A 13,822-nucleotide genomic window follows, 5' to 3' on the forward strand; every position below is an offset into this window, starting at 1 on the left:
CTCTGAAACCTATAAAAAGGTATAAATTCTCTGATGCCCTGTTAAGGATTTGATCCTTTGAGATACTGTGCAGCTCCTGGGAAAAGAAAAACTGAGTACCATCAACTCCAAAGCACCCAGAAGATCAGGTCTTTAAAGAGGAAGTGAACAGCTGCCAGCAGTATAGACCAGAGAGTTGAGGATGAGTCTACCGTTGACAAAGGTTCCCAGCAATAACGGCCAGTGTGATTGGAGGTAATGAGGATAATTATCAACTTGCACTGGGTGTGGAAGGAGGATGAAGGCTGGAGGTTTGGGTGGTGGTATTGGGGGAAACTTGCAGAGAGAAGGGTGGAAAAGGGAGCTTGCACTCAGAAAGAAGGTGGTTGGGAATCTGGACAGAAAGGTTTACGGAACCTGCGCTGAGGAGGCAGCAGCACGTCCATGCTCGGTTGTTTGGGCATATTGTTATCAAGCACATCTGCCCTGGTGGCAGGGTATACTCAGTTGTGAATAGCAATTCTTATCCATAGTCCAGTCACTGGTATTTTGACATTGAAGACAGTGCTGGTTCTAACAATATCAAAGATAGGAGGATGACAACTAGTAAAATTTGCAACATTTTAAGTAATAATATAAAAAGACTTTCAACTTTAAAAAAACAATACAGCAAGGCACAGAGTGTCATTAAGTACAATTAACTGGTTTAAAAACCCTGTAAGCTTCAGTATGAACTTATCAAATCTGTTGCCCCATATTTGAAGATACAATGCTGCCTTGATTATATATATCCTAGAATGGCTTCCCTTAAAAAGAGCTGAGGGAGACCGCCAAGCAGCAATTTAACCAGACCTGACAAATGGTTGTGTGCTAATGTGAATCACTGACATGACCTTCAACTCCTAAATCTACAGGAAGTTTGTAGCATACAGTTCATATATTTAGATTTCCTAAATTCTAGGACACTGTCTTTTAGCTGAAGAGTAGAATAAACAACATAGTTAGGAGGCTAACAGTCTAGGTACAAAAAGTGACTATGGGCTGGATTCTCCTCTCACTTACACTAGTGTAAATCACGAGCAATTCCAGTGCAGTTACACTGCTGTCAAGCCACAGTGAGAAGAGAATCAGGTCTAACATTTGTGGTGATGGAGTATCTGAAGCAGTAAATGTCTTTTGTGAGTAGTTATATGGTAAAGTAAAGCTGAGGCATTTGATAACTATAGAGAACATTTAGGGCTGAATTTAATGGAGATGTGGAACACCCAAAGCTCTCACTGACTTCCGAGGCAATTACTGGTGCTTATCACCTCTGAGGACTGAGTGAAAATTATTCTTTTGTGACAAGACAAGCGAAGATTCAAACAAACTGTAACTTCTTTAGCCAGGTTCTTTGGATATTAACTTGATCCTGAATACGTAATGTATGATATCGTATTTTAATATTTTATTGAAATTTTGCCTTAATAAAATTTTCTTTTCAAAAAGTCTATCTTGTGTCATAAGTGCTTGATCGTTCTTTGCCGCTGCTCTGGGGTTGGTACTTATGTTATCCTGCCAAAGAAAAATACAACCTCTAGTTGGTACACATTGCCACTCCTTTTTTTATCCATTCGTTACTGTTGAGGAGAGACAGCATGAAGCGAGCTACATCCCCTCTTGCCACTGAGTTGGTTACCGGGTAACCATTTGGATCAGGAACGAAATAGCCTTCATGAGTCAGGATTTCTTTGTCTGTAGGAGAAAAATATAAATGGATATGAACTGTAGGTGGAAAAAACAGACTTGCAGAGTCAAAACATTACATTTCAATTGATTCTCACCTGCCCAACCCCAATGTAAGTACGAAATATCAAGTTAATTTTAAGCAACAGCTATAGAAAGGTACTACTAGTCTGTATCATTGACAAATCAGGAAATACAGTGGCCACTCTTAAGTATTGCCAGTTGCTTTAGGTCAGTGGTTCTCAACCAGAGGCTCGGGGCTCCCAAGCAGGTTTCAGGAGGCCCACCAAGCAGGGCCAACATTAGAGATGCTGTGGCCCAGGGCAGAAGGCCGAAGCCCCACCACATGGGGCTGAAGCCTGGGGTTCCAATCCCTGCCATCCAGGGCTGAAGCCGAAGCTTGAGCAACTTAGCTTCACAAGGCCCCCAGTGGCGTGGGACCCCAGGCAATTTCCTGCCTGCCACCCCTTTATGCTGGCCCTGCCTTTTATATGCAGAAAAATAGTTGGTTGTGGCCCAGATGGACAGTGGAGTTTTTATAGCCTGTTGAGGGGGTCTCAGAAAGAAAAAGGTTGAGATCCCCTGCTTTAGGTAACTAAATAACTTCAAGGACTTCTGCAAGATGTGTGATAGGCTAAGTCTAGCGACATCACCTCCCTCCCTCCACCCGAAGACTTCCATCACTCGATTTATGTCTTCCTTTCTATCTTCTTGCTCTCCTTTTCTTCCTATTACAACTCCTGCTTAACCTTCAGGTAGCCACCTAAGAGGACAGATCCTCAGCTAGTGAACATTGATTGAAGTCACAGGAGCACTACCAACTTCCACCAGCTGAAGAGATCTATTACATAGCAATAATGAACGCACCAAGTGTGGTAAGTAATCACCTGGTCTAGTGTGTTACTATCAAGCTATTTTTTGCTTCTACACAGCATTTTTATCCTTGTAGTACATTAAGAGGGAATTTTGCTCATTTTCAGTTTACTTCCTTACTGCACTTGTACTCATTTAAATTTCTTAAAATAAAGTCTGAAAAACAACAACTTCTAAATAACATTACCTTAGTATTTGCCACATTAGTAGTAGTCTCTATATCACTATCTTATTTATTTGTCTGGAGGTCTATTCTATAACAACTAGTCTATATTATTTATAAAGTAATTAGCCACCCTGAAGCAGGATCTGCCTCACCTTACCCTTGGATCAAAGACTATTCCACACATTTGCCTGCAGCACATCATTACCTAACCTCCCTCCAGAAAAGCCTATTAAAATCTCTTTGGAAGTTAGACAAATGTTTAAAATGGGTCCTGTTACTGTTTTATGGTGGAGCGAGGAAGGTTGAAGTGGCAACATTTCCCAGTTATAAAACGTTGTTCAACATTGCGGAGAGACTGCATTAGCTGGTTTTGGCTAAGAAACAGCGTACAGCAGGTAAACAGTGTTTTTGACAAGTGTCTATCCTGCAAGGGAGTTTTGGTTAAGACTCCAACTCATTTATTTTTCAGTCTCGTTTTTATTGTAAAAATGGAAGCCAAATTCTGCTCACAGCTATGCCAATGTAAATCCAGAGTCACAACACTGAAGCCAGTTGACATTCTCTGGATGCATCAATTGTAGCAGGTTTATAAACTGATATGGTGTAAAAAGTTACCATCTGGTTTTTCCATCTCTCCCAGACCGAGAGAGTCATAGCTATGACAGGACAAAGAGCTTCTCCTCAAGGGAAATTTGTTTCCTGATAGCATTTGGCTTGATGGATAAACATAAACATGTTCATTTTTAAATGGGGAATTTAAGTTGAGGCTGAGGTCCTGGGAGAAATGAGCTCAGATCCAAGTAGAAGCTCCCGGAAGCAGCAGCATGTCCCTCCTCCAGCTCCTAAGCGGAGTGGCGGCCAGGCGGCTCAGCACGCTGCTCTGTCCGCAGGCACCGCCCCTGCAGCTCCCATTGGCCATGGTTGTCAGCCAATGGGAGTTGCAGGGGCAGCGCTTGGGGCTGGGGCAGTGTGTGGAGCCACCTGGCTGCCCCTACACATAGAAGTGGGGACATGCTCCTGTTTCCAGGAGCTGCACGGAGCCACAGCACGCATGGAGTGGGGCAAGCCCCAGACTCCGCTCCCCAGCAGGAGCTCAAGGCCCAGATTAAAATGTCTAAAGGGCCAGATGCAGCTCCCAGGCTGTAGTTTGCCCAGACCTGAGCTAGAGGGTCAAGAGCTTTTGCCTTTAGTGCTGATTAGCCCAAGATCCCAGCTCTGTGACAGGTTCAAGTGAAATTAGATTTTACGTTTAGGTAGAGTAAACTCCATTGTTTTGATAACAATCTTTACTTAAAATGTGGGTGCACCCCAGCAATAAAGTCCACATGGTGAGATACCTTGCTGTATCCCCCTCTTGTTTCCCATTGTGCTCAAAAAGGCCTGTATAGAACTACCGTGTATAGGTTTCTGAGTAGCAGCCGTGTTAGTCTGTATTCGCAAAAAGAAAAGGAGTACTGGTGGCACCTTAGAGACTAACCAGTTTATTAGTGACTTTTATCAACAAGCTGTTGACAAGCTCCAGCTCTGGGGACCAGTGGGGAGGACTTAATTAAAATAACTCATTCTTAATAACAGTTTGCTGTGGATTTTACTATACTGCAAGAACGCAGTGAGATCTATTTCCTCCCGCCCCTCATTTGCAACAAAGGTCTTTTTGTTAGTTTATTAAGCTACTATGAAGCCTCACCAATAAGGCTGACATTATTTTTCTAACTCATTTACAATGATCACAGGAAAACAGTTAATTCCATGAATTTCTGGAAGGTACACTTTACAAAGATTAAACTGCTCCATGATCAAATAAACCACTGGGATTATCCCCAGCAAAACAGCTTTGCTTGTTGATATGCTATCAGTCCTCGAATATCCTGTTTTTCTCTATGCATTAACTGCTGCTGCTAGTCTTATAAAATTAACCACATGTGTTCTGTTAATAACTGGAGGCCTGATCCTGTAAGGTGGTAACTACTCCCACAAGGTGCTGAGCACTCTCCAGGGTGCTCAGCATCTCCTAGGAGTAGCTCAGTAACCCACAGGATTGGGATCTAAGCCCTTGATCCTGCAAACACTTAAGTACATGTGGAACTTTACTCATGGGATTAATCCTAGTGACTGCAATAGGATTACTCATGGGTGTAAAATGTGTAAAAGTGTTGAAGGTTGGGGTTTACAGGTGTTTTATTAATATGATAAATAGGGTTTTCAATTAAAAACACAAAGGTTTGCTAATCTGGGGTCTGTATCCTTCACAGGATCTGAAGAATGTAGGGCCCTGAGGAGCTATACTGCTATACTGAAAGACGTTTAGGACCGTTTTTTGTTTTTTTTTAAAGCCCAGTTATGTGTGCAAAAATTCATAAACAATCGTAAGCCTACAGTACACACCAGAGCAGTTAGACATGTAAGTGATAGACTGTGTGTTCAGATACCTCAGTGTGATTGTGACATATATGGACACTAGTGTGACTATACACACAACATTATCACTTGTATGATTCTGACTGGCTGAGTGTGATTTTTATGTGTGAGTACAATTTACAAATGTGATTTACACAGCAGTGCAAACACATTCTTACCAAAAAATGAATCAAGGCAAAACTGTTACTTACAAACTCAGGTGAGAATGACTAAAACATTCACTGAGGTTTGTCAATCTTCCTGGGTCCCTGGTTTGAGTATGGACAAACCTGGGCATAGGGAAAAGCCCTGGGAAAAGTGATCATATGAGGGCATGGCTACACTTGCAGAGGTAGAGCGCTGGGAGTTAAACCAGCCCTTGGAGACCGCAGCAGGGAAAGCGCTGCCGTGTGTTCACACCGTCAGCTGCAAGCAGTGGCATGGCCACATTAGCAGCTCTTGCAATGCCACAGAGAGCAGTGTATTGGTAGCTATCCCAGTGTGCACGTGACTGCAGCATGCTTTTCAAATGGCGGGGTGGAGGGTGTATGTGGGGGGAGAGACAATGTGTTGGGGGAGGGCAGAGAGTGTGTCACATGCTGTCTTGTAAGTTCAGACAGCGGCAGGGGGAAACCCGGATGTCAGCACACGCACGCGCACACACACACACACACACCCCTCCTCAGCTGGCTGGCAGGAAAGGGAGCTTTGAAAGGGGATATCTGCATGCCTGCAGCTGAATTCAAAACAATGATCAGAGTGGCCACTTGACGTCAAGGGATTATGGAATGTTTCCGGAGGCCAATCACAATGCAGTAATGCAACACGTCATCCACACTGAAACCCTGGTGTTTTCAGATGGGGCACAGCAAGCTCTATGCTTTTCATGGTGGTGGATTACCAGGAGCACTCCAGCTGCAAAGTCCAGGCGCTCTAAGTGCCTTGCCAGTGTGGACACCTCAAGAATTAGGGCACCCGGGGCTGATTTAATGTGCTCTAACTTGCAAGAGTAGCCAAAGCCTGAGTCAAATCAGCCCCAAATTGTTAATTAGAGGTGAGCTTTGCTTTGGAATGTTGGGTTCACAAATTCAGACAAACACAGAGAGGGTACTACTACTACCTTACATGAAATGAAGTCTAAAAGAGATTTGTCTGAACTCTGCTGAACACCCTGGGTTTCACACAGCTCTAGTCTAGTGCTTTATCTGCCGCAGTCATGGCAAAATGAAATTAACAAGAGCTCTACCTTCACACTAGAATGGAAAACTGAACACAACAGGGCTTGATTTTCCTGCATGCATGGCATGAAGTAAGTAACAGGTAAGATAAATTTGGGGCCTGTCTATTCTTTGATACTGTTCCTTCAATTCAGTGTTTTTCCACTTATTATCCTTGACCCTGGTCCAATGCTCCTTGAAGTTTTTCCACTGACTTCAATGGGCACTGGATCAGGTCCTTGGTTAGTAAAGCTTTGATATAGCAGTCCCTGGAAACATAGGCTAAATGATGTAGGTAACATATAATTGATACCCCTACACTGGAAACATTTATTCTCAAATCCATTTAATACTTTCTTTTCCCTCTTTCAGTTTAAAATATTTCGGGCCACCCGAAAGTAATTAACGGTACTAGCTAGATGTCGCTCTGCACTCTTTTCCAGATAGCTCTACCAATGCTCCTCAAGCCTAACTAACAGAACTTGCAAAATACTGAGTGGCCTCAACTCCAAAGGAAAGCTCTTTGGGGCAGGGAGTGTCTTTTTGTTCTGCGTTTGAACAGCACCTTGCACAATAGGGTCTTGGCCATGACTGGGGCTCTGAAGTGCTACCATAATACAAATAAAAACATAGTCAAAATTAAGGCCAATCAGCACCTGCTGCAGGAGGTACTTAACATCTATTCAAAATAAGGACAGTAGGCAATGAGTGGATATCTTCATCACCCATAAGGCCATCAATATTACTCACTGGTTATACTGTCATCAAAGCTTTCCCATAGTTGATGCTGCTACCATAGTTCCTTTACCTGGGGCTGGAACATTTTGAAGTCCTGGTGGCCTCACTACAGTCCAGCTGAGGTCACTGCACTCCTTCTCTAAGTAGTCTTCCATTTGTTTCATGTTGGTAAGCACACTTCTGATGAGTGGCAGGAGGAGAAAACGCACCATGAGTGGAGCATTCTGTCCAGACTCAGCTGTAAGGAAAGAGACATTCTTTTCACTCTTTTCACAGAATTCTTGAATATGAGTTTGGCTATATTGGCTATCACAGCCCTCATGCATCCTCAAGAGATATGGCATCAGTCTAGGTATTGGGACAGAACGGATCCAGACAGGGAAGGTAAACCCAGAGGAGTTCCTTGTGAAGCATAGGAAAGTTGAGAGAGGGCCCCTTTACCATCTTTGGGAGTTTGATTCACTATAGTAAGGGCAGAGGTACGCATTAATAAGGTGAGGGAAGTCTGTAAAGAAAGAGACTGCAGGAGGGAACCAGGAAGCTTAGAGAGAATTTCCAGCAGACCTCAGTCTGTTGTCCTACAGATTTAAAAAACACTTTTTTAATGAAAGTCAAAAGAAGGGTGTTTTCCAGTGTTTAGCTAGCCAATAAAAGAAGGAATTCTAGATAAGCATGATAAACACCTTGGGCCTAGGCACTATAACACCTACTGTATCAGCATCTTCTATCAAATGAGGCTGGTCTGTAATACTGTAAAAGTGGTTCACCAAATTTTCAGCTCTATTTGTAAATGCACCAGACAGGATATATCGTCCAGTCACACGAAATACAATGTAATTTATCATGATCCTTGTAATATTCTGGATAGGCTATGAGGTTTTTGGGAAAAATGAAGCCAAGACAGCTTCTAAAGGAGCTATCCCAGGCGGTATGCAGGACTTTGGGGAATTTTAGTGGGTTCTGCTTAGAAATCCAACAAGAAGGGATATGGGGAACAATTTTCAAAGGCACCTTACTTAGATTGTAAGCCCCTTGAGAAAGGGACTGTCTTTTTGATCTGTGCGTGTACAATACTTAACACAATGTACTCCTGGTCTGTGACTAGGGCTCCTAAGCAGTACAGTAATACAAATAATAAAGTGACTTAAGAGCCTCAGTCCTATTGACTTGTAAGACAATGTAGAAGGTTAGGTCAATTACGGCTTCTGAAAATTTTATCCCTGGTCAACAACAACAGAACTGCTTGTTCATAGATACTAAGGTCAGAAGGGACCATTATGATCATCTAGTCTGACCTCCTGCACAACGCAGGCCACAGAATTTCACCCACCCACTCCTGCGAAAAACCTCTCACCTATGTCTGAGCTATTGAAGTCCTCAAATCGTGATTTAAAGACTTCAAGTAGCAGAGAATCCTCCAGTAAGTGACCTGTGCCCCATGCTACAGAGGAAGATGAAAAACCTCCAGGGCCTCTTCTTTCCTTCAGTACTGAGACTCTTAATTTTCAGTTCAAGGTTCTCAGGAATCTCAGACACTAAAATCCCCTTTACCCGGTAGACAATAGTAACCCCCTCTGCTTCCTTATTCTCTCTGGAGGCAATGCCTAGAAAGATGCACTTGAACAATCCACTGGTTACTGTACTCACGGGAAGTGTACCATGATGTCATGGTTATTACATGGTTCACTGTGGCTAGCCGCATGGCAGCCACTATAGCTTCCATTGAATCTGTGTATCCTGAAATTGCTGAGAAGATCTTGTAGGGGAAGCCCAAGCAGGAAATGACAGCATCTTGACCTTGAAAATGTCCCGACAACAGTTCTGCTGAAAAGATGTTTGCTTCCACCACCTAAAAAGATGTAATAATATCATAATCTTGTCAATACTTCTCTCCCCACCATATCCATCAACATTTCCTTCACCTGAGGCACAGCGTGATGAAGGGACTTGCCCAGGTTTACTCAGAACCTCAGTGGCAGAGCTGAGAATAGAATTGAGAGACCCTAACTCCTGGCCCACTGCCTAATACACTGGACGGCACTGGAGTTCAGTGCCTTCCAGCTCGACAGACTAATGATACTGACCTAGAGGATCAGGCTCTAGAGAGGACCCAGTCTTCAAGGGCGTGTTCACTTCTTTGTTTGCCTGGTCCAAAGTCAATGCTCTCTTCTCCAAGGTCACAAGAAGTCCAGTCAAGGTGTCTGGTGAAGCTGTTCTCTGAGGCAGTTAGACCCCATTCCTGCAAGCATCTCTTGAGAACTGCTGACTGCTCTCAAATCCCACTGAAATCAGCATTCTGCAGGAACAGAGCCTTTGACAATTCCACCCTTTCAATTCCCAGACCCAAACTGCTGCTGGAGCGCTCATCGTTAAAATTAAAGAAGAAAAGAGCAGGAAACGTGGTATAACATAAAATCTCCTGGGATTGTAGAGATATTGGTTCAGAAAGTAAGGTGGGAATTTCTAATAGGGCAGGAACCTGCAGGTGCTGTATCTGGTTTTCGGAGATCACATGCCACACAAATAATTTAGATGTCATTGGGCAGGCTGACATGTTTTTGTAGAATCATTTGCTCAACCTGAGTTACAATAGCTATCTAGAAAGCTGATCCAAAGCCTACAGAGTCCAATCGAGAGACTTCAATTGAATTCAGCAGGCTTTGGATCGGATCCATAGGCAGTATAAGTACCAGTAGATAAATATAGAATATATTTAGGCCAAGATTAAAAAAAAAAAAATAGTGGTCCTCATTGCTTGTATTATTGGTTGCCTGACTTGAGACACATTAAAATGACCACAATTTTTAGAAAGTGCTGAGCGCCCACCCTCTGAAAATCAGGCCCCTCTAAAGTGTCACGTTGAGGTACCCAGAATCACTAGTCACTTCAGCAAACGACCTCATATAGAAAACTATTATCTGCTTAGTATTTAAAAAATGAAATACCTTCAGATTTTTATGTTGAATAGTCAGTTTGGTGACATTCCGCACAAGTGCTGTCACTTCATGGCCTTGCTGTAGCGCTTGTGAGACCAGAAACTGACCAGATTGACCTGTTGCACCAAGAACCAACAGCTTCATAACTTATCTGCAAAGAAAGGGCAAGGTTGAGAATGGTTTTGGTTGTGAATAGCTGCCTGGTATTTACATTTAAAAGGAAAAAAAAAAGGTCTCTAGATGTTTAGGAAGACAGTAACTTTTAAGGTCCAACTGAAGTATCTTGTTTAACTTTGATTTTGGCACAGGAGCTCTCTAGGGACCAGAATGTATATGTTACAATGTTGCGGTATGGAGTCACATGACTGCAGGGAAAGCTCTAGGAGAGACTGCTCCTTGGGAAGTACAGCCCTTCACCCACTCCCCGGTGCAAGTGATGGGAATGAACAGCCTGTACTATGTTTTAGCACTATTCAGCCTGCTCCCATCTTCACTGCTGGCAAGTTCTGTAGGCTAGTAAGGATGCTGCGGCAGGACATGAAGGAATCAGTCACTGTAGTCCACCAAAGGCACGGACTGCAATTGTCCCTGCTCTTGTACAGGATGCAGAAAAGCTTCTTGGTGTGACTCACTCTCATCTGATTCCCTCACCATCACCTGTTCAAAGGCGAGGGACAATCAACCTCCAAGAGTATGTCTACACAGCAGACATTGGCATTCCAGAGTGAGCGAGAACCTAGGTTGACAGACTTGGTCCAGTGGGGCTTGTGCTATCACTCTAAATAAATAGCTGTCTAGACAGCCCTTTGAAGTTGCAGATAGGGCTGGAGCTCGGACTCTGAAGCCCACTCCCCTCTCTAGGCATCAGAAGCATTTCTAGTTAACATGGCTATTCATTTGTTTTGTTTTGAGGCAACTATCTGTCATGGAAGTTATGATGGGTAAAGTGTGTAGAAATATTTACGCACACTGTACGTTTCCAGCAGGATCAAGGGGCAGGTGGGAATCTGTCCTAGAACAACTGCTGCTGCTCATCATTCTTTCTAGCTCCTCCCAGACTTTGCTCCCCATTGCCATTGTTAGTGTGGTGCCTCATACTTCGGGGCATATTGGGCAGATTGCTGCTACAGTATCAATGTATTTACTTACATTTACCTTATAATTAAAAAAGACCCAAGGCCATCCAGAGGTGCACATAACTATTCTACACAACCACATGTTCCTATCCCAGTTACCCGAGTTCTCCCACCCCCATTCCCTGCTTTGGTCTTGTCTTTTATTAAATTGTAAGCTCTTCAGTCTAGGACTGTCTTCCTGCATGGCCACATAGTGCCTAGCACAATGGGTCCCTGATCCTGGATATGAGATCAACATAAGAATGCTTAAGGAATACTTAGCTCCTATATACTTTGCATTTTTGGTCTCAATGTATTTTATAAGGGTGGTTCATTTTACAGATTGGAAAGATGAGGCATTGAGAGATGGGGTGATCCACTCAAACCCACAGAACAAACTGGGAATAGAACCCAGGCCTCCTGACTCTTAGTACAGTGCCCTATAAACCAGCCTGACAAACTGTAACTTTGAGGTACATAGTTTTCAGCAACTCAATTGGCTCAGATTTGTGTTTTTGATGATTTAAATTCCTTTCCTTTTGTACCTGCTCAGCAGGAGGGTGAGTCTTTTTTCTAAGGAAGAGGTGGAGCAGGAGATTGTAGCCACTTCTTCTGTGATGCGAGGAACCACACCTCATTCGCCCAGTGCCTCTCCGTCCTGTGCTGTTTCCTAGATATCAGGCCTGCTGAGTGATCAAGGACCAGACAGCTGCTTGTATCATTCCAGAATGCAGAATCATCCTCTGGAGCCAGGGATTTCTGCTAGCTGCCATTGCTATATTTTCAGATTGAGACTAAATTCTGTGCTTGTGAGTGTACCTGCATATACTATTTATCTTATTTCTTTGCAGGGCTCTCTCTGGAGTTCACCCCTGTGCTGCCCTGTTCCCTTCTGGGGATTGTTTGGAACAGCTATTCCCCATCTGCTTCATGCTCCCCCCACCAGAAACTCCCTCTTTCCCCTATCACCACATACATTACATTCAGAGATACTGCAATGAGAAAAGACTATTAGATCACCTAGTCCATCCCCTGCCACTACCCATTTGTTCTATACACTCCTTAGGTGTCACATCGAATAGCAGCAGCAGTGGGGCAAGGGATCAGTGAGAAAGAGAGGGCTGCTTATTTACTGGTTTCAGAGTAGCAGCCGTGTTAGTCTGTATTCACAAAAAGAACAGGAGGACTTGTGGCACCTTAGAGACTAACCAATTTATTTGAGTATTAGCTTTCGTGAGCTACAGCTCACTCCGATGAAGTGAGCTGTAGCTCATGAAAGCTTATGCTCAAATAAATTGGTTAGTCGCTAAGGTGCCACAAGTCCTCCTTTTCTTTTTGCTTATTTACTGTATCATATAATCAGTCCAGGATATTCCATAAGACTATTCAGTAGGAATTTAAACAGGCCAAGTTCTCCTTGCCCCACCCAGCACCACTTCTATGCTCTTATCTGTCTCCTTGTTGCTGAGAAGTGACTTTTCCCCAGCCCATTCTTGAATACAAACTAAAACAAATACTTACCAAAATCACTTGTTGGAGTCGAGTGATGGGAGATGGCTATGCCCCTTGGTTAGAGCAGTAGCTAGAAGTAGCTCTGCACCAAACTCTCCAGAGAGTCTTACTGCATTTGTGTATGGGAGGCCGGAACTGGATTCAGGTTTCCTTTTCTGTCATGTTCACACTAAGTTCTCCACACAAAATCCTCTGAGCATGTATGTATTGACCCCTCCTCTTCCTACCTCCTACAGGCTCTGCCTCCCTGTTTGTTTTACTTGCCTAAAAATAATGTCTTCATTACTTTTGGTTTGTTTTTTACGCATTTTGAGGCTTATCACTAATTTCCCACAGTCCAGCCCCATTCCCTTCTATCTATTACAACATGAACAATCCTGCTAACGCAGCAGAAAGTCACAGGCAGCGAGCCTGCAGTGCTGGGATGTTGCCACGCCTCCAGTGTCTTGTTACACACAAGTTATGCAAGGTGGAATGAAACCCATCAACCACATTAGCTAGGCTTCAGAGTAACAGCCCTGTTAGTCTGTATTCGCAAAAAGAAAAGGAGTACTTGTGGCACCTTAGAGACTAACCAATTTATTTGAGCATAAGCTTTCGTGAGCTACAGCTCACTTCATCAGATGCATACCGTGGAAACTGCAGCAGACTTTATATATACACAGAGAATATGAAACAATACCTCCTCCCACCCCACTGTCCTGCTGGTAATAGCTTATCTAAAGTGATCATCAGGTGGGCCATTTCCAGCACAAATCCAGGTTTTCTCACCCTCCACCCCCCCACACAAATTCACTCTCCTGCTGGTGATAGCCCATCCAAAGTGACAACTCTTTACACAATGTGCATGACAATCAAGTTGGGCTATTTCCTGCACAAATCCAGGTTTTCTCACACACACCCCCACCCCCATACACACACAAACTCACTCTCCTGCTGGTAATAGCTCATCCAAACTGACCACTCTCCAAGTTTAAATCCAAGTTAAACCAGAACATCTGGGGGGGGAGGTAGGAAAAAACAAGAGGACACAGGCTACCTTGCATAATGACTTAGCCACTCCCAGTCTCTATTTAAGCCTAAATTAATAGTATCCAATTTGCAAATGAATTCCAATTCAGCAGTTTCTCGCTGGAGTCTGGATTTGAAGTTTTTTTGTTTTAA

At 43.5% G+C, this 13,822-nt stretch overlaps 1 protein-coding gene across 1 annotated transcript; it reads right to left on the reverse strand.

The window, feature by feature from the left end:
* Positions 1 to 1,443: 1,443 nt before the first annotated feature.
* Positions 1,444 to 13,019, reverse strand: LOC140910209 (flavin reductase (NADPH)-like). The gene is made up of 5 exons (XM_073340628.1): positions 12,668 to 13,019; positions 10,041 to 10,182; positions 8,743 to 8,944; positions 7,166 to 7,333; positions 1,444 to 1,713 (listed from the first exon to the last, which is right to left on the reverse strand). The coding sequence occupies exons 2-5, from the start codon at positions 10,173 to 10,175 to the stop codon at positions 1,556 to 1,558; spliced, it is 663 nt and encodes a 220-aa protein (XP_073196729.1). The 5' UTR covers positions 10,176 to 10,182; positions 12,668 to 13,019; the 3' UTR covers positions 1,444 to 1,555.
* Positions 13,020 to 13,822: the final 803 nt, after the last annotated feature.

This window comes from Lepidochelys kempii, chromosome 4 (assembly GCF_965140265.1).
Source record: "Lepidochelys kempii isolate rLepKem1 chromosome 4, rLepKem1.hap2, whole genome shotgun sequence".
Classification (NCBI taxonomy): Eukaryota; Metazoa; Chordata; order Testudines; family Cheloniidae; genus Lepidochelys; species Lepidochelys kempii.

Bases quoted from the DNA above. Each gene is read 5' to 3' on its own strand.
- LOC140910209 (XM_073340628.1), bottom strand. From the start codon at position 10,175: ATGAAGCTGTTGGTTCTTGGTGCAACAGGTCAATCTGGTCAGTTTCTG. The intron at 7,334-8,742 runs GTGAGTACAGTA...CTTTCCTTACAG, and splicing joins GACATCATGGTACACTTCCC to CTGAGTCTGGACAGAATGCT. The intron at 1,714-7,165 runs GTAAAGGAACTA...TTTCTCCTACAG, and splicing joins TCAAAATGTTCCAGCCCCAG to ACAAAGAAATCCTGACTCAT.